This window comes from Bombus impatiens, unplaced genomic scaffold (assembly GCF_000188095.3).
Source record: "Bombus impatiens unplaced genomic scaffold, BIMP_2.2 scf_0142, whole genome shotgun sequence".
In the NCBI taxonomy this organism is placed as follows: domain Eukaryota; kingdom Metazoa; phylum Arthropoda; class Insecta; order Hymenoptera; family Apidae; genus Bombus; species Bombus impatiens.
The window spans coordinates 2,484,684-2,503,089 of record NT_176561.1 but is presented as its reverse complement, the minus strand read 5'-3'; the positions used below and the strand labels follow the sequence as shown (position 1 = coordinate 2,503,089).

The 18,406-nt window shown below is 35.0% G+C and overlaps 5 protein-coding genes across 8 annotated transcripts in view; 3 read left to right on the top strand and 2 right to left on the bottom strand.

Annotated features, from left to right (window-relative positions):
• The window catches only part of LOC100741538 (zinc finger protein ush), a 60,892-nt gene extending 54,957 nt beyond the window's left edge, over window positions 1-5,935 (top strand). Inside the window, 7 exon segments of the mRNA XM_012382060.3 lie at window positions 1-179; window positions 719-1,115; window positions 1,498-2,214; window positions 2,480-2,885; window positions 3,176-3,434; window positions 3,572-3,805; window positions 4,003-5,935. The exon segment at window positions 1-179 is cut by the window's left edge and continues 1 nt beyond it. Of these exon segments, the coding sequence (XP_012237483.1) occupies window positions 1-179; window positions 719-1,115; window positions 1,498-2,214; window positions 2,480-2,885; window positions 3,176-3,434; window positions 3,572-3,805; window positions 4,003-4,434 (2,624 nt within the window). The 3' untranslated portion in view covers window positions 4,435-5,935.
• A 245-nt stretch (window positions 5,936-6,180) lies between these two features.
• On the bottom strand, window positions 6,181-7,520 carry LOC100741297 (probable RNA polymerase II nuclear localization protein SLC7A6OS). The gene is made up of 3 exons (XM_003487112.3): window positions 7,207-7,520; window positions 6,860-7,126; window positions 6,181-6,783 (listed from the first exon to the last, which is right to left on the bottom strand). The coding sequence occupies exons 1-3, from the start codon at window positions 7,369-7,371 to the stop codon at window positions 6,295-6,297; spliced, it is 921 nt and encodes a 306-aa protein (XP_003487160.1). The 5' UTR covers window positions 7,372-7,520; the 3' UTR covers window positions 6,181-6,294.
• LOC100741181 (zinc finger protein 341) lies at window positions 7,349-10,552 on the top strand. Of its 3 annotated transcripts, none has more exons than XM_024365603.2 (9): window positions 7,349-7,609; window positions 7,871-7,945; window positions 8,054-8,327; window positions 8,428-8,701; window positions 8,792-8,986; window positions 9,056-9,619; window positions 9,695-9,964; window positions 10,043-10,255; window positions 10,358-10,552. In XM_024365603.2, exons 1-9 carry the CDS (start codon window positions 7,378-7,380, stop codon window positions 10,538-10,540), a joined length of 2,280 nt encoding a protein of 759 aa, XP_024221371.1. In that variant the 5' UTR covers window positions 7,349-7,377; the 3' UTR covers window positions 10,541-10,552. The 3 variants fall into 3 exon arrangements, with proteins under 3 accessions (XP_024221371.1, XP_012237484.1, XP_033175123.1); XM_012382061.3 differs by having other exon boundaries at window positions 7,552-7,745; XM_033319232.1 differs by lacking the exon at window positions 7,349-7,609 and adding an exon at window positions 7,770-7,788.
• A 404-nt stretch (window positions 10,553-10,956) lies between these two features.
• On the top strand, window positions 10,957-16,115 carry LOC100746766 (neprilysin-1). The gene is made up of 16 exons (XM_024365605.2): window positions 10,957-11,316; window positions 11,388-11,681; window positions 11,787-12,262; window positions 12,542-12,651; window positions 12,741-12,846; window positions 12,934-13,126; window positions 13,225-13,362; window positions 13,425-13,517; window positions 13,595-13,777; window positions 13,872-14,003; window positions 14,077-14,259; window positions 14,398-14,504; window positions 14,575-14,762; window positions 14,895-15,058; window positions 15,185-15,340; window positions 15,438-16,115. The coding sequence occupies exons 1-16, from the start codon at window positions 11,116-11,118 to the stop codon at window positions 15,648-15,650; spliced, it is 2,937 nt and encodes a 978-aa protein (XP_024221373.1). The 5' UTR covers window positions 10,957-11,115; the 3' UTR covers window positions 15,651-16,115.
• LOC100741060 (phosphatidylserine synthase 1) lies at window positions 15,720-18,368 on the bottom strand. Of its 2 annotated transcripts, XM_003487110.4 has the most exons (5): window positions 17,827-18,368; window positions 16,930-17,754; window positions 16,595-16,817; window positions 16,421-16,496; window positions 15,720-15,994 (listed from the first exon to the last, which is right to left on the bottom strand). In XM_003487110.4, the coding sequence occupies exons 1-5, from the start codon at window positions 18,078-18,080 to the stop codon at window positions 15,939-15,941; spliced, it is 1,434 nt and encodes a 477-aa protein (XP_003487158.1). In that variant the 5' UTR covers window positions 18,081-18,368; the 3' UTR covers window positions 15,720-15,938. The 2 variants fall into 2 exon arrangements, with proteins under 2 accessions (XP_003487158.1, XP_033175124.1); XM_033319233.1 differs by lacking the exon at window positions 16,421-16,496.
• Window positions 18,369-18,406: the final 38 nt, after the last annotated feature.

Genomic DNA, 18,406 nt, shown 5'->3' with positions numbered 1-18,406 from the left:
CCAGCCCGATCGCGCCGGTCGTCGAGGAGGAATCGAGTTTACCGCCACCACCGAGACTGAATCCCCCTTCCTCGTCCGTTGCGATCGCGAATTCGGCCGTTGAGGATATCAGATTGAGGCTCAGCGTGCTCCCCGAAGACGCTCGGAAACGACTGGCTAGTCTTACCGAAGATATCGAGGTAAATATTAGGTTGTCCGAAAAGTATCTTTCTTTTACAGACCTGTCTTTTACAACGATGCATCTTTATACAAACATGAAACCTAATCTGTCGAACGTTGTGATCTTTATTTTGATAGAACAAAATGGATCATACGTAATTCGATAAAATAATATAAAACGGACGTAATTCGATAAAATAATAACGTAATTCGATAAAATAATATAAAACGGAAAATGTTATGCATCCATTGTTTCCTTATAAAACGAAAGAAACTTTTCGGACGACCTAATATTTAACATTTGATCAATCTCGCGTAAAAATTAACAAACGATCTTACTCTCGATCGGTTCACAAATAAGATGGTAAAGTTTGTGAGTTATTTTGGGATAAATAGTGTCTCACCTCGTAAAGCTTAGATCTCGTACGTTTCCCGAGAAATATCTAAAACGGATAGGAGGCTACAATTTTACTTGCTTAATAAAAATTACCTCGTTCGTTTTGTAAAATTACTCACTCGGTAACTTCGTTTACAAAATATGTAAATATTTGTCGCACAGGTTGCAAGAAGTTTAAGAGATCGACATGTCACCCCGAGATCCAATCAGACGCGAGAATCGAGTCCGAAAGACACGGACGAGGAGTCCAATCTGGTCATGGTCAAAGAAGAGGATTGTCAGCCGAGATCGTCGTCCTCCTCGTCGTCCTCGACAAGAAGACGGGAATCCATGTGCAGGCGAGACTCGGAGGAGTCGTCGAGACGATCGAATACGGACGATCCACCGACCGAGAAAAAGTTGAAACTCGACGATGAAGCCGCACCAAGACTGAGACTCAATCCTAGTCTGGCGACGGATCCAGCTCTTCGGCCCGCCGCCGTAGTCGCGCTCACCGTCAAACCGGAAAATACCTCGCCACCGAATCCTGTGCCACCCCTTCCGGCTGGACTTCAAAATGGTAATATTAATTAATAAAACAATCTGCTGTAAGACTGGTCTGTGTATTATTTCTATTATATCAAACCTGCTCATATTTCTCAACTGAACTGTTCAAAATAATGAAAGAATCGCTTCAGAATTAATTCCATGATACCGCGAGTATCTTTCTATTTGGTCTTGAGATTAAACGTGTGTTTTTCTGCTCTCTTCGTAAGTTTTAAACTATTGTCTGTCGTAATGTTAAAATACCAAAGATATTAAAATGAGAAAGATACTAAGATTTCTTCTCGATAGCTATACCTCTAGTTCTTTACAAAACACCGTTAATGTATCAGCTATTTTTGAAATACACAGAACTACAGACAGAATATGCAACTCACTCGAAGAAACTAACATTGCAGCAATCGCCTCAGGTCGTTTGTTCGTACTTCCAACCGATGGCAAGGAGACGATCACTGTGGAGCCAGCCAGGCCAGCACCTCTCTTTTGTCCTCCATGCGGCATCCGTTTTAGCTCAGCGAGCACCCTCGAAGCGCATCGCACTTTCTACTGCGCTCATCGTCCCCGGCTCGAGGAAGACACCGCCAACGAAGAGGACGAGGAAAAGTCCAACAAATTCGAAGTGAGAAAAGCGTATGCCTGCCCTCACTGCTCGTACAGCGCGGACAAGAAGGTCTCGTTGAACAGACACATGAGAATGCATGCTGCATCTCCTGCACCACCCACGATACCAACCGCTCCGACCACAGCTACTACTCCAGGAAGTGGCGCGGCAAATGCCTCGAATGGCTCCTTGAACGAAGAGGCGGAGAGATATTGCAGAAACTGCGATATTCGATTCAGCTCCCTGAAGACTTATAGAGCGCACAAGACGCATTATTGTAGTACCAGGCACGTGGTCAAAGATACGCCACCAGCAGCTACGGTAGCTTCCTCGTCGGTGAAAGCTTCGCCACCGACGAGCGCGAGTCCCGGTGAATCGCCGCCTCCGCAACCTTGTCTGGCGCTACCTACAAATCCTATTTTGATTGTACCGTACTCTTTGTTCCGAGGTGCTAGTGTCCTGGCAGCACCCACTTTGCCCGCGCCTGATACTGCGTGCTTTCTTCTTCCAAATGGTACGTGTTTTAATAACAGTTTATTTAGATCTTCCAAATTACTTGTATGCTTGCGATTAAAATTTAAGAAACTGTTGTATTCGTTAAAATAAGCAGAGAAGTTTGAATTGTATCATGGTAGAAGAACTCCATTTATTGGAAATCTTAATGAAGTTAAATTCGCGTCTTATGAATACATATACGAGTTAAACTTATGAATCTCATACCCACGAAAATGCAAAAAGGAATTCCAAGAATTAAACTGACAAGTCTCACTCTTCTGTAGGTCATCTTCAACCGATGACAAGAGGTCTGGCTACCACAGCGCAGAACACCGTGGTCGAACCTTCGCCGGTTCTCCGAGCAGCGAACAAACCAACGACACCAGCGTCCGTCGTGGCATCGTCGACGTCGCCATCAGGTTCAGCGCCACTCGATTTGAGCGTTAGAAAGTCACCAGCTCATCAAGATGAAAAAGAGAACAGGGTATCGCCGGCACCCTCTTCTCTACCTCCACCACCTGGTAGTCCTAGGTCAAGAGGAAGCGGAAGTCCTAGAGCAAGGTCCATTGGTTCTGCTCCTACGGCTACTGGAACCGTTGCACCTCCTCCGCCGACGGAACTCGCTCTCAGACTGGCCGAACTTCCACCACCCCCTGTTCCTGGGGTTCTTGTGAAGCAAGGTGTCTCGAGGTAAGATACTCTGACGTTTTCGTAACACAATGTGACGATTTGTTTCATGTAGTTAATGATAATAAAATAGACGAAACTAAAATAGATTAAGATAAAAATACTAAAACAACGAAAGAACGATAAATTCTTTTTCTCTCGATTGTATAATAAATAATAATTGAAATGTTTCAGTATTTTAATCTTAAATTGATCAGTCAAAAAACTGATAAGTAATTCGGCTTATTGTATATAACTGATACGTAAAAGGATCCAGGTGATCCGGAAATTATAGAAAACTGTTCGATTTTCAGATGCAAAGAATGTAATATCGTGTTCTGTCGGCATGAGAACTTCGTCGCACATAAAAAGCATTATTGTCAGGCAAGAGAGACAACGGTCAGCAATAGTCCTCCACCACCTGGAACACCCTCGCCTCCTTTGGTGCAATTAATCTGTGCCGCGTGTGGTATCAAGTTCGCATCTATGGATAATCTGGTAGCTCATCAAGCGTTTTACTGTCCCAAAAGGCCAGAACCTCAGGAACATCATTCGCGATGCTCCAAGTGCAAAGTTAGTATCGTTACTAATAAAAAATTAGTAGTATAATTTTTTATTAGATTTCAATTTAAAGAATATCCATTGATACTATATTTTTAATAATATTATATACTTCTCTAAAGACTGAAAATTTAATATCCTTTTTTCAGACTATAATTGAACCTGGAGGCACCCATACCTGTAGCAGCGGACCGACTGGAGGTTGGAGATGTCCCGTTTGTGGTGCGGTTAGTCCAACAGCCGGAGCAGCTCAACGTCACATGGATGCTCATCAGGGTGTCAAGGCTTTCAGGTGTACGATCTGTCGTTACAAAGGAAATACGTTACGGGGAATGAGAACGCACATCAAAATGCATTTTGAGAAACGTGGAACCGATCTACAGGTACAAAATTTTAATAAAAGCTTCTTACTGTTGTCGAATTTGTTCACTTTTCAGATAATCAACGTTATGAAAATATAATCCATACCCTGATTTATCGATGTCCTTATGACTCGAACGATCTCTTCATATTGTACAAAAACAATCTTCATCTGGTAAATCCTTTGATGAGCTTATATTTGTTCATTTGTCATTTATAGGAAGAAAATTACATAACGTGCGTACTCGACGACGAAACGGTTCTGCCGACTCCAGAACCGGCTCCAGCTACGACTCCTGAAGAAATCCCTGGCGAGGTGCAAGTAAATGGGAAAACCGAAGTTCGGAAGAGTCCTCAGCCACCTCCACCGCCACCACCGCCACCACCGACGGTAACCAACAAGGTGAAGCAAGAACGCGAGGACACTCCACCTCCCGAAGAAAGTTTGGATCCCAACAAAAGCGGTCCGCGTTACTGCAGGTCGTGCGACATCAGCTTCAATTACTTGAGCACGTTCATTGCTCACAAGAAGTTCTACTGCTCGAGTCATGCCGGCGAGGCGAGCAACAACAACAATAATAATAATAATAATAATTCGAGCAGTCATGCGACGACGCCTCCCAGCAACAGGACCGAGGCGTCGGTACTTTAAAAAGACTCTCGACAACCGATGGGACTGTTAATTGTTGCCAGTTTATATATATAATATAATTGCCGACTATCCGATTTAGTTGTGTGATTTCTGTTAATCCAGGGAATTGTTTGTACTTATAAATTCAGTTATCTGACGTGTACATATACGCGGTGCGTGAACGATCGTGAAGGAGAAGCTACGTTAAACGTAAGCTAGGATGTTAGTAGAAGTAAGAGGAAAGTTAGGCGATCGTGACGGTGTTTGCTGGTTCGCTTTGGATCAATTAGGCAAAGATAAGATTGGATATTAATGGAGAAAGTAAAATAGGATATACCAAAGTGAAACTGTGAAATGAATGTGTGTCCACGTATAAAAGGGATCGTGGTTGCAATTAGGTTCACAGTGCAGCTGATTTCGTACGTCACGATCGACCGATACGAAAGGTGTGCAATCTCATGACTCTTCAATAATCTCGTAGTTGTAACTGATAATCGAAACATACCTAAGGAATTACGGAAAAGTAAACGATGAGTGTAAAATGTTGTACAGTAGCCAAGTAGAGTATTACGGTACGATATAGTAATAATCCTAAATGATACCAATTTCCAGCTTGTGAAAACGCTAAGTTGCAATATGACATTTAATATATTATATATAAATATATATATATATATATATATATATATAAAAGATGATTTCATTGTCCATAAATCGCGCTCATATTCTCGGTGAGTAAATACGTTGATAACTGTATCCAGACTGCCATAAGAAAGAAAGATCGGTGTCGTTTCCTATCATTTTGCCAACAGTCCCGAACGTATAACAAGCGAGAGAGTAAAAATAAATTAATGGCCCCTAGTATTTCTCTTCGAATTTCGGATACGGTATAATTGGATCCTTACCAACGCATTTGCTTCATTACATTGCAATCAAAAAAAGAAATAAAGCATTGCCTGTACTTGTATACAAGTAATGGATTCGTTGCGAGCGCGTAAATGTAAAAATTAGAATTAAGGCCAGTGTTACACGTATACGCAGCGTACTATTCATATCACATAACGAGTTCGTTAAAGGCATGAGTTTCTTCGCGTGTGAACGTTCGATGATGAGAGAAAGAATGAGAGAAAGAGAGAGCGAAAAGAAAAAATAAATATGCGAATGTTGTAATCCGAACGTTGTCCAACATTGAACGTTGGAGCAACGTATCCGAAAAATCTCAGTTATACAAAAATTGTTTTCATATTTCGGCGAATAGTATAGTCAGATAAAACGCGAATGTTCGCAAATACTTTTATAAAAGTAATTGTTATGTTATTTACAGGCCTCCTGCTAATTACTGTCTAAAGAAAAGCAAGATTCACAATATTCCATTACGAAATAAATACGAAAGATTTAATAACACATAACGGAGAACCTACTTTATTGCTGAACATTTGTAAATCACTATCTGGTACTTCCACGCAACAATTTGTTATACATTATAAATTTGGTATATTATTATATGCCATATCGTCGAAAACGGTTCTTTTTCTAAACACCTATACACACACCTTCCTTTGTCACTTCGACGTCTAGGTTTACTTTTTATTGTTTTTATTTTGATAGATAAATTTTACACATAAAATATATCTATATAAATATGTAATAAATATATAGACATAAATAAAATACTAAGATCCTTATAACCCTTACTTGTATGTAGTGGGAAAAACACATAAGACTTATATTTGAAAGATAATTTTAGTTAAGAAACAAAAAGACATATCGATTTCACTAACTGAATTTATTTTATATATTGGGAAATGTATTATGTTAACATCACTGATCACCAATTATTATTTCCTTTCAGTATAAAAAGGTCTATATGTAATTAAATAACTATTCGGAATCTACTTCATTATTATTATGCTCATCTGAATCTTCAGACACACATATACTAAAATCATCATGATCATCATCAGTGTCGTCGTCGTCATCGGTGTTGTCTTCCTCTAACTCTTTCAACATCCTTGCTTTATATCTTGCATACTTGTAACCAAAATTTTCTACAATAGTTTCATCAATAGCATAAACAAAATCATCTTCTTCGGATAAATCAGATCCCTCCTCTATTCTTATGTTCATAACAGCCTCTCTGATGTCATCTTCATCAATTGATCCTTCAGAATAACTAGAGTCAGGATAATCATTTCTCCAATTTGACTCTGAATTAGAATCCTCTGAGTTGCATTCAGATTCAGGATAACCATAATCTCTATAACTATCATGAACAAGTTCTTGTTCGAATGCATGTATAGATACTTCATCATCTAGGAACATATCGTTCTCAGATTGAACATAATATAAATCATATACATAATTATCATCCTGTAAAACATTATTTATATTATGTAAGTAATTATGGATTGAAATAACAAAAAAATATTTAAAAAATATTGTTTACTTTTCCTATAGAATCCCTTCTTGCTATGGATTTTGAATCCTCCACATCTATTACTACTGTAGGAACCTTTTTTTCGGGATTTTCACCACTAGAATTATCCAATGATCGGAAATAATTAACTACTTTGTAACGATTTTCTGCTGAAGCCTGTTTTGTTGCTTCTCTTATTTTACTTAGAATCTGTTTCGTATCTATAGGATGTTGTTTGAAATTAGCTCGTAATTCATCTTTCCCATAACCTTGAATTAGATGTTCCACATTCTCATCCTGTCATAATAAAATAAATATTGACTTAATCTTAGTATAACGTTCAGTTAACTAGAAATATTTCACTTTTTAACACAAACCTGCTCTTTTACAGTTCCGGCAAATTTAGCAAGTGTGGTTATAGAATCTGATAGTACATCTTCGGTATCTTCGTCTTCCGCAATTTTTTGTCGCTTACATGAAATTACCAAAGCATTTGATGGTTCATCATAATAACTACGTTTCACACGCAATATTGCTGCCATTCTTATATGTCCTTTTTACAAAAAACTACTCTAAGAAAATATTCACACACGCACTTCCAGTATGCGTCCTATTCTAATCCATTTGACCGATCTTTAGATTCATACTACAAGCGCGCTACAAGCAAGCTACAAGCAACTTGTCCTATTTTGAGGTTAGAATCGTTTTCAGTAGTCGACATATCGATTATCATTCGCTGGCCTGGTCAGCAACAACGCTGGCAGGGCGTAGAAATTCTCGGTATGTTTTCAACTTGGAAATTCTTCATTTTCTTCATATTAAACGATTCATGAAAGTCTGATCGTTGATTTCGCTTAAAATGAAGCGTTAATATTATTGCAAAACATGGCGCAATCTATTTTCGACGCTTTAACAGGTAAAACTTCTCTATCATAGAAATAGGTGGGGTTAACCAACAAGTATCTTATTTATCTTTCTCTTTAAAAGAAAATTTAGATAGTGTTTTAAAAATTTATGATAATTATTTTGTCTGCTTTATAGGTGTATCATTGGACAGTCCTTCTGTGCAATCGTTATTGGAGTCTCAGACTCTAATAACTGAAGTTGAAGAATCAGGTGGGTTTTTGATGAAGTAGCCCTGATAACCTATTAATTGAAATTGTTATATCATAGAAGCTTCTATGAGATAAATTTATAATGGATATTTTTATGCTTTGTATTTAGCAATCGATCAAGATGAGGAAGATATATTTCAATGTGGAAAATGCAAAAGTCAATTTACATCATTACACATGTTTGTGCTGCACAAAAGGACACATCAAAAAACACAAGAGCAAACAGTAGATTTGAGTCAGTTTTTGGTGAATGATGAAACTCAGACTGTTCACACAGAAGACAATAGCGAAGATGTATCACAATTTCATCCACAAGAAACATTTGTTCAAAATGATCAACTTAGTGAACCAATTATACTTGAAGAATCTGATATGCTATTTAGGTAAATATATACATATATACATACATATGATTGAATGTGTTTAATGTATGTGAAAAGGTATTTTTTTCTCAATGAATGATGTATCGTTTATTTACTATAGTATGGATCAAGAAGGTGCTAATTACTTTACAACAGATTCCACATTTAGTGTTCCAATTATATTAAGTTCAGAAGGTTTGGATACTTTTGCAAACTCTACTATTCCAGGGGATAACGATCCCATAAAAGATGATTCAAACGAAGTACCTCAAGTTCTCCAAAGTGATATTTCTCAAGAACAAAACATTAATAATACACATAAAGTCGACGTACCAATGACTGAAAATTCAATGACAGAATCTGAAACTACCGCTACTCAAACACAAAACTTAAAAGTATGTACTTTAATGAGATGATAAATTGTGATTATCAATAATGTCTTTATTTAAAGTTGCATATTTATCAATAAAAATTTTCTATTGCAGTATAAGTGTGGTTATTGCAGCAAACAATTTTCAAAAAAATTTTATTGGCAACAACATGAACGTTCTCATACAGGGGAAAAACCATATCAGTGTGTTGTGTGTGGACGTGCATTCGCACAGAAATCAAACGTTAAAAAACATATGTCGTCACATAAAGTATGGCCAGGAACCGCTATACACTCCTTACCCCCAGAGGTATTTTAAACATTTTTGCACAAGCTTATAATTTTTTTTCGTTTTTTAATAGTTCATGATCATTGCTAGGCACCACCAGATGGAAGCATAGATCGCACCTATCATTGTCAGTTTTGCAAAGAAATATTTGATTCGTACAAAGCTCTAAAGGGCCATCTTATAGTCTCTCACTTAGCACTGAAAGTGTACAAATGTGTGCAAAGTAGTTGTAGTATGATGTTTGCTGAACTCGAAGATTTCTTAGAACATACTCGCAGTCATAAGAGATCGGAATATCGTTGTCATGTATGCGGTGAAGTGTTTAATACTCTGTCTGATCTTGGGCTTCATCAATACGCTCACTCCGTCCAAAAACAAAAAACAACAGAGAAATATTACTGTTGCTCTGTTTGTAAATCCTCCTTCTCTAATTTGGAGGCTTTGCAACATCATACAGAAACCACAACGCATGACTATGCTTGTCTACATTGTGGAAAGAGTTTCTTGATCGAACGATTTTTGCGGCGTCATTTAAAAACACACGCCTCATCTGCGCGATTTGCATGCGAGGATTGCGGAAAGGCCTTTAAAACTGAGCAATACTTAGCCAATCATAAGTTAATACATAGCGAGGAAACACCGTTTCTATGTCCAGTGAGTGATTCTATAGCCGATTAAAAAATTTGTAAATTGTTTTAAATTTCATATATACATATTCGTTTATTATAGCATTGCCCAGCTAGATTTAAGAGAAAAGATCGTTTGGGTCGTCATATGCTGATTCATGATCTAACAAAGAGATTAAAGTGTCCCTTCAGAACTTACTTAGGTTGTATGAGTGAATTTTCACGACCTGATAAATTAAAGCGTCACTTACTGACGCACAGCAATATCAAAAGATTTAGTTGTAGTCATTGTAATCGTAATTTCCATCGGGCACAAGCTCTTAAACATCACGAAATGAATAAACATAGTTTAAAATGTGAAATTTGTTCACACGTAAGTGTTATATTCGATTAGATAAGTCGGAAATTCATAACACATGTAGAATACTTATGTTTAAAAATTCTTTTATAGGCATTCAAAACTAAAGAACAATTGCTAACTCATAACTGCGATCAGTCGAACGAGACTAAGAAGCACATGAGTTCACAGTTACCTAAGAAAGCTTCTGGTTCATTTAAACCAAGGAAACCTACTCCAAAGAGACAAACATCATCAAAGACTGCAATTGGGCTTGCTGATAAGGAAAAAGTAGAGAAATTTAAGGCTGATGAAATACAAAGAAAAGTAATTACATAACTATACAATTTGAAAAACTAACATTTATTGTTATTTATTACTTATTATTATACAGTAACTTATACTATTATATATTTATTCCTATTTCAGATCACCTCTGAAATGTTAAAGTCTAATGATTATAAAGATGATGTCTGTACCAAAAAGATAGAGAACATTTCTGTATCAAAAGAGATCGGTTCAACAATCGAAGCTCTTATTAAATCTGATGCAACGGACAATGAAATCAAACGCAACACTGATACATATTTGGTACAACAGACAGGCGAATAGAGTTTTTAAATATATTTTTTAATTGTATTTAAATATTATAATATAGTCTAGACTGTAGATAAGTTGTCATACTACGTGCAATGGGATCATTGGCAAATTGCAAATTGCATTTTATAATAGTATATATAATATTTTGTAGTTTACATATCTGTGATAATTGTATTATAAAATATATTAATATAAATAACTTATATCTATCTATCTCAAATATTTTTAATGTCGCCTTCCTTAGGCCATTTGGAATTTATGGATGTATTAAAGAAAAAAATGTTTGTGTCAGTGAGTGTATTTCATTCTACTCAATTCCCCTTTAGCGTACTAATAGAATTCCATTCTTCGTTCTTACAAATTAGCAAAAGGATATTATAATATCGTGTGTTACGGATGCTGGGGCGCACTTTAAGATAATGTTTAAAAGGAAGTGGTTGATAAAATTGTAATTACCACTTCCTTTCTTTTCTTAACGTTTCGAGTTTGGTTCAGTAGAAAAAATACTGCGCTTTTAGGCACTACTAAAAGTATTATATCTTAAAACTAATGTCTTTGTGAATAAGTAGTAGATTATATTTTAACAGATGATTTCTCGAGGTTCTTACCAAATTGCTAATATGGAAGCAGCCAAAGCAGCGAGACGGGACCAGTCTTATAGAAGCTGTGTTTTATCACTGATAATATTCTTTTTTCTCTGTATGATTCTTATCCTAGTCAGTTTACCATGGAAATTATACCGCTCCTACAATTCTGAAGAAAAAGGTGAATATGCAGGAACAGCGCAGGTAAGCTTATTTTTGATATTATGAAAATTGTGGCAGAAAACAATTTGATAAAGATAATTACATCGATACAGCATCATTATCACGAACATCATACAGAACATGAAACTGAAAGAACAACCAACACTACGGATTCAATTAAATTGTTAATTACTACAACTTCTATGCATGAAATGAATTCAATAGAAGTAGAAACAGAAACAACATTAAACTTTGAAGTATTCACCGAAAACTCTCGTGTAATAAATGATACAAATTCAGATATTGTTGATTCATCTAAATCTAATATCGAGACTACTGCGGAAGATATATCACAGACGGAAATTTACAAGGAAACTGCAACCGAAGAATTCGATAATTCCATAAAAGTAGGAACAGAAACAACATTAAACTTTGAAGTATTCACCGAAAACTCTCGTGTAATAAATGATACAAATTTAGATATTGTTGATTCATCTAAATCTAATATCGAGACTACTTCTTCGACGACTAGTATTAATATTACAGAAAATAGTACATCAATTTCGACGAAAGAAAATCAAGAAACAGATACTACAGACCAATATACTACAGAAAGTTTTACTACTACTGACTCAGATTATATTAATCAAGAAACTCCCCTTGAGGTCGAAGAGTCGACAGAAGATGTTATTATATTGACAATGAAAGAAGAAAATGTCACGATTAAATCTACCACTAAGGATCAACAAAATGAACGATATTCTTCGATATTAAACAATGAGACTACAAGTACGACTTTTAGTTCTCCAATTGATAAGCCAGTGTGTCACGAGGGTGAATGCAAAAATTTGGCCAGCAAGATATTATTTTACATGAATCATACGGTTGATCCATGTGAAGATTTTTATGAATACGCTTGCGGTAATTTCGAGAACAATCCTCAAATCGTAGAATGGAATTTGGAAGATGTAGCTTATCAACGTATTTTGAGTGAGTATAGTTCGGCTTTTTACTATATAAAAAAAAATTACTTTGTCAATAAACTATTCTTTAAATATTTTTCAATTCTTAATTGATAAATATTATGTAATATCAAGTACTAAATATTTAACTTTGTTTCTAAATTATATTTCTTTTTTTCTAATCCTTTTTCTAAATAATTCTGTATAAAGTATTCTATGAAGCATTATTTAGAAAAGTATACAAAAGAAGTAAAAATCTAAAAAATGGCGATTCTCACATGCAACACATTGTTTTAATTTGAATCAGGACAAATGCAGGAAGAAAATGAGAAAAATATATCGTCTATTTTCACCGCCTATTACAACAGTTGCATACAATACGAAAGTATCAATCAGACAGAAAGAATCAAGCTGGGTACGGAAAAATTACACATCTAATTATATAGTTTCTAACTTTGAATACAAGTTTAATGTATAAGAAATAATATAACGTTTTTCTTATAGCGAGAGAGGCGTTAGGCAAGGTAGGCAAGTTTTATACTAAAAAAACATGGTCTGGAAAGCATATAAACTTTACCGAACTACTCGCTACACTATTATTAAAAAACAGGTAAGAAATTGAAGACAATGGCTGTACAAAATTATAGCATATCACGTTCACTTAACATATTTATCGTTTGCTTTTCTAATTCTTTAGCACTTTACTGTTCGACATAGTTCCGGATCTTGACGAATATTCTCCGACATTCACTCTTAAAATAAGCCCAACGACATACGATGATCTTTTTGAGATAGACGAAAATAACGAACCCTGTTACGCAAATAAATTTGAAAGAGAGAACGAGACGGTGAATCTAGAAGAATTATATATGGAATATAAAACCTGCAAAGTACATATATAGATATGTATATCAATCGAGACAAGAAAAAGCATGCTCTGTTAATGAAAACTTATAACAAATGTGTCTTTCTTATTTTATTTTATTAGGTTGATACGAAAAAGCTAATAAAATCCATTACCGAAGCCTTGACGATGCTTGGGGTATTCAACGAGCCGAATATTGCTCAGAACATTAATCTTACAATCATTAACATCGATCTGTGTATATTGCAATCATTTATCGCAGTAAGTTTATCGAGTTCTTCTCACAATCGAACGCGTTCCCTCGATTCTTTTTTATGTTTCAGAATTTTCCGTCTAAGAACAAGATCCGCGAGGCGGAACTTATGAAAAATTACACTCTCGTCACTGTCAAACAATTGGATAGCGAGTTTAAAATCGTAAGGGAGAGTTTATACCCGTTTAAGTTAAACTAATTCGTTCGATCAAATGGATATATTATGTAACATACTTGTAGATAAATTGGACGCATCTAATTTACTTGTTAACGAACGAAAAGGTTCAGCCGGAAGTAAAAGTGCAGGTTTATTTTTACGATGCCCTATCTAAAGGATTGAAAAATCTGGAAAAGTTCGAAGATGACCCGATGACATTGCATAATGCATTATTAGGATTGTATGTACACAATCTGTATCACAAGGTATAGTTATATTCCCTGATTAACGTCCTCTTTTATGTCTGTTTTTTTGTATTGTATTTTTCTTCATTTCATTTTTGTCTTTGTTTGTTTCTAGTTAATTATATCAAAACATCCAGATGTTAAAAAACACTGCCTTCGCGTAGCTGCCAACGTTTTAATCCCAGAAGCTTCGAATTTATACATCTCTTCGTTTACAAATGATCAACTTACGTATATGAATAGAACTGTAAGTTCATATACTCTGATTACTCGAAAAGATTGTTTACTAGGTGACTAATCAGTATCATATAATTTAATAGATATATAGTTTATTTGAGACACTTAAGGAGACCCTAAAATTAAAACTCACGAATGTAACATGGATTACAGAAGCGGAACGTAACGCATTGATTGCAAAAATAAATAATCTTAATGTTGCCGTACCTGATATTTCATACTATACTGATAGCGAATCAACTTATAGAAAAATTCTAGCAAATCAGGTACGAAAAACTATTTCGGTTTCTAATGAGATAATGAGCACATGTGCATAATTGTTTATATAATATCAAAAAAAGATTAAAGAATACTATAATAACTAAAAGTTATTGAATGAAATGTTAACGATAGTCTAATTTTAGATAAATCTGACAAATAACTATTTCGAAAATTCAGTGATTTTGATGCAAAGGTACCGAAAATTAATATATGCAGAATTATCTACAAAGCCGGGGTATTCTGCACAAATGTAAGTTTTTAATTGAAATTATATATATGAAATAGTTTAAAGTTGTTGAACTATATACATTAATATATAGATGGACACATTACGCAACACCGTACCAATCTAAAGGGCTCGCGATTTACGGATTAAACCTCGTTGTAATACCTTATGGTGTAATTGATTGGTCCATGAAATACAATGAATCTTCATTTAATTACATAAAACTGGCGACACTTGGTAACATAATAGCACACCAAATTGCACATCATTTTGACGCAACTGGTATATTAGCAATATACAATTTTATAATATACTAGTGACCAATGTTATAGATCTGTAACTTATTAGTATACTTTCGAGAAAATTCGGAAAAATCTTATCGTCTATATATACTTTTTTAATATATATCGCTAGGTATCTATTATTGGAATGGAAATCGCAATGCCAGTTCTCTATTAAACGATAATGATTCTACAAACATGAATTTCAAAGATTACATTGACTATCAGCGAAATGTTCTCTATAAAAATTCTATGGCTATGACATTATCATTTACAGGACAGAACATACTTTATAAGGTGAATTCATATATTTTTCTTCCTATAAAATCGTTACGATGTAAAAATATTATTTTAAAGTAATACGTTTAATTAGGTACGTCTTTTTAAACGCAATAACTCTCTTTTTGTTTAAACACGTTTTAGATTTCCCAATTGACTCTAAATGAACGTCTGTCCGAGGCGATGGGACTCAGATTAGCCTACGATACTTTGGCTCAATTGATGTCTAGAGAATCGTGGCTTTATCTTCCATGGCTTGAACTGGATTTCAATAAGTTATTTTACCTCATCTATGCTCAGGTACTCTTGTTATAGTAAGATTTATGGCATTGATATTTTGAATAAGATAACAATCGTTATGACTATTACCATTACCTTTTTATCATGGTTTTTATAGATGTACTGTACAAAGTCTCCACTTACGTCATCGTATATATCATTGTATGAGAACGAACAGTTACCAAATCGAATTCATATTTTTGTTTCTGCATCCAACAATAGGCTTCTCGGTGAAACGTGGAACTGTCCAGAAGGTTCACGGATAATGCCAAGTTATGTATGCAGTGCATTTCCGTATATTCAATGTAACGAAGAAGCTACGATAACGTAACGTGACGCAGTAATTGTATAAACTACGATTCGTAAATGATACGACGATCAATTTTTTTATAAGGAAGCGTTTTTAATTGGTAACGACGCTCTTCATTTATTCTCAGGAACATATTTTTCATAACATTCACACGCAAACAGGCGCAGTATGCAAAAATCAGACGAACTCAGGTATTCAACAGCCTATACATTCGAAACTGCGGCTTTGTATGATCTTATAATGCGACTAGAAAATTTGACAGTGTAAATAATTCACCCTTAAGTCGAACGTTCCTTGTTGTGGATTTGTTTACAACTGCTTCTTTTCCAGCAAACCCATAGATTTTGTAGAATGAACCATGTCCCCTAGAACACACATAAATTGTTACAAACATTCATTAGTCCAATATTCTATCTACCAATGATGGACTGAGCTGTGACAAAAAATGTATATTTATATAATAAAATGTATATTAATTTAAAAATATTTTCATGCATTCATATGTATAATTATTCTTAAATCATTTTTACACTTATTATTATGGTATATACCTATATATTCTTATGTAAACAGATATAAAAATTCATATTTTTCAATATCAAGAACAAAAAACAAAAGCATCCATAACAAAATTTATTTGAGTTTTATAACATTCAGTCAAATAACAGATTGCAAATGATTTATATGACACTCTTGCTTTATATTTAACAGCCAGTTAATTATATGTCAATAGCCCAGTACACTATCGGCTTAAACATTATTTAGAGGAATGTAGTAGACATCACACATACCACTGCTAGGGGTTACATCCAGATGACTGTTGTCTAATTGAGTGATACACTGTTTTGAAGTAGTTTTCTTTTCTGTCTGAAAAGACAAGAATCATGCAAAGGACATAGAAAAAAAGACACAAATAACCATACAGTTAGTTACAAAATTTCAAATTTAATTTTTAAACTAAATACCTCAAAGTACCGGTGCCACAGAACACAGCCATAGACACAAAGAACTGAGATTAGGGACTGGCAAAGTAGCCACAAAAGAATGTTTAGTGCTTGAGTACGTTCAAATAATGCAGCACCATGCCTTATGCATAACAAAGCTTCTGTAACCATAATTGCACCATAGACCCAACACTGAGTCCCTACTCTACTACATGTTGGATCTGTTACATACATGTAGTATTGCCTATAATTATGTTAAAATATTATGGTTCTTATGTAATAAATTGTTATAGCTGTTGTAATAAAAATTTATGTTTAATATATATCTAGCTTATTCTATTATAATTCTTCCCTACCTAACAGAAGGTGCAACTATAACTCCAACTAATACCAATCTTGCCACAACAAATGGATGAGAGGGTGGAAATTCGTATACATGTTTCAAGAAAAATGTATTTAGTTCTGAAACCTGCCAGAATATTACCAACTGACATAGAGCAACAAATCTCATATATGTACAAGTTGGATCCAACCATCTAATAGCAGTCCAACTACCAGGTGTAAATTGTAGCATTGCCCTTTTCAATTTTCCAGTAGTGCTCTCAATGTCAAGGATGCTTACCCATTTATATTCTCTCATTTCTAATAGAGAGCAAATTTTTAATCCAACCCAAATACCCAAACCATTACAGACAACAACATCAAGTATAAAAGCATCCCACCAGCATTCCACGAAATTTGGTAGTAAATGAGCAAATGCTATTTCTGTTACTTCCCACATAACACTAATGGCCCAAAGAATACCAAGATGACGAATAAGGATTGCTTTAAAGGCCCATCCTAAAAAATGGGCTACTGCAAAAATATCTAAATGGTTCCATATCTTTTCAACTGTGATTTCCGAACAATTAACACCGTATTCTTTGTCCATATCAATGTGAAATGACGCCAAGCGAGGATCTATCCAAACAAAGATTTTTCTGACTGTTTCATAATCTTGAAACAGCATAAATAATAGGCCCATTAGATATAGTACACTACAGCCAAATACGAGTCTCCACACGACAGGATGAGGTCTCGTAAATGGTCCATTTGGAAATGTAAGTATTGATATAATCAGAAAAAAAAATATAATACAAAGTATTCCAGCCCAAATGTTATCCTCGACACTGGTAGTATTCCTGTATTAAATTAATACCGATATTTACAAGAATTAACATATGTATAATAAGATAATTTGAATATTTAATTACCTAGTGAATGCGGAATATATTACAGCACCGATTGAGATGAGAAGCAATGTGATGCTGTGCGGTTTATAAAAAAATTCGATTGAAATATCATCAACCGGTCTTTCATTGATATTGGGGAAACTGTCCGTACCATGTCGTAATTTGTGCCCTTCTATGTTATCTGCACTACTTCGGCAATTTACAACCTTATTTTCATCATTTTTTACGAGTCTCTCTAAGAGACCGTCATTTATGGACTCTTCATTAGTTGTCATCCCGATTAAATAATTATTTGTTTTAAAATCGTATCCTGATCATTTCATACGTTGTTTCGCCATGTTCTCGTCTTTTTTGGTTTCAATGTGCACTACCACGCTATTGAGGAATTTACAAATCACAGCAGGCACGAATTATGAATCAAGAAAGTATTACAGTGATCAGTTTACTTCCATTTATGTGAATACAGTTAAAGAAAAAGAAAGAGATTTGACGAATTATCTTGCTTGCAAGTCAGCTGATTGAACATCGGACACAAATGTATTTCTTTGCGAACACGCGATTATATAGATAACATTATACGGGTTCAAGAACTCTCATGATG

Coding starts and splice junctions, on each gene's coding strand:
- LOC100741297 (XM_003487112.3), bottom strand. CDS start 7,371: ATGGCAGCAATATTGCGTGTGAAACGTAGTTATTATGATGAACCATCA. Junction 7,127..7,206: donor CCGGAACTGTAAAAGAGCAG/GTTTGTGTTAAA, acceptor TTATTATGACAG/GATGAGAATGTGGAACATCT. Junction 6,784..6,859: donor GAAGGGATTCTATAGGAAAA/GTAAACAATATT, acceptor AATGTTTTACAG/GATGATAATTATGTATATGA.
- LOC100741181 (XM_024365603.2), top strand. CDS start 7,378: ATGTCCTTTTTACAAAAAACTACTCTAAGAAAATATTCACACACGCAC. Junction 8,328..8,427: donor GAATCTGATATGCTATTTAG/GTAAATATATAC, acceptor TATTTACTATAG/TATGGATCAAGAAGGTGCTA. Junction 8,702..8,791: donor CTCAAACACAAAACTTAAAA/GTATGTACTTTA, acceptor TTTCTATTGCAG/TATAAGTGTGGTTATTGCAG.
- LOC100746766 (XM_024365605.2), top strand. CDS start 11,116: ATGATTTCTCGAGGTTCTTACCAAATTGCTAATATGGAAGCAGCCAAA. Junction 12,652..12,740: donor GACAGAAAGAATCAAGCTGG/GTACGGAAAAAT, acceptor TTTTTCTTATAG/CGAGAGAGGCGTTAGGCAAG. Junction 14,505..14,574: donor CCGGGGTATTCTGCACAAAT/GTAAGTTTTTAA, acceptor ATTAATATATAG/ATGGACACATTACGCAACAC.
- LOC100741060 (XM_003487110.4), bottom strand. CDS start 18,080: ATGACAACTAATGAAGAGTCCATAAATGACGGTCTCTTAGAGAGACTC. Junction 17,755..17,826: donor ATATATTCCGCATTCACTAG/GTAATTAAATAT, acceptor AATTTAATACAG/GAATACTACCAGTGTCGAGG. Junction 15,995..16,420: donor GGATGTAACCCCTAGCAGTG/GTATGTGTGATG, acceptor TGTGTGTTCTAG/GGGACATGGTTCATTCTACA.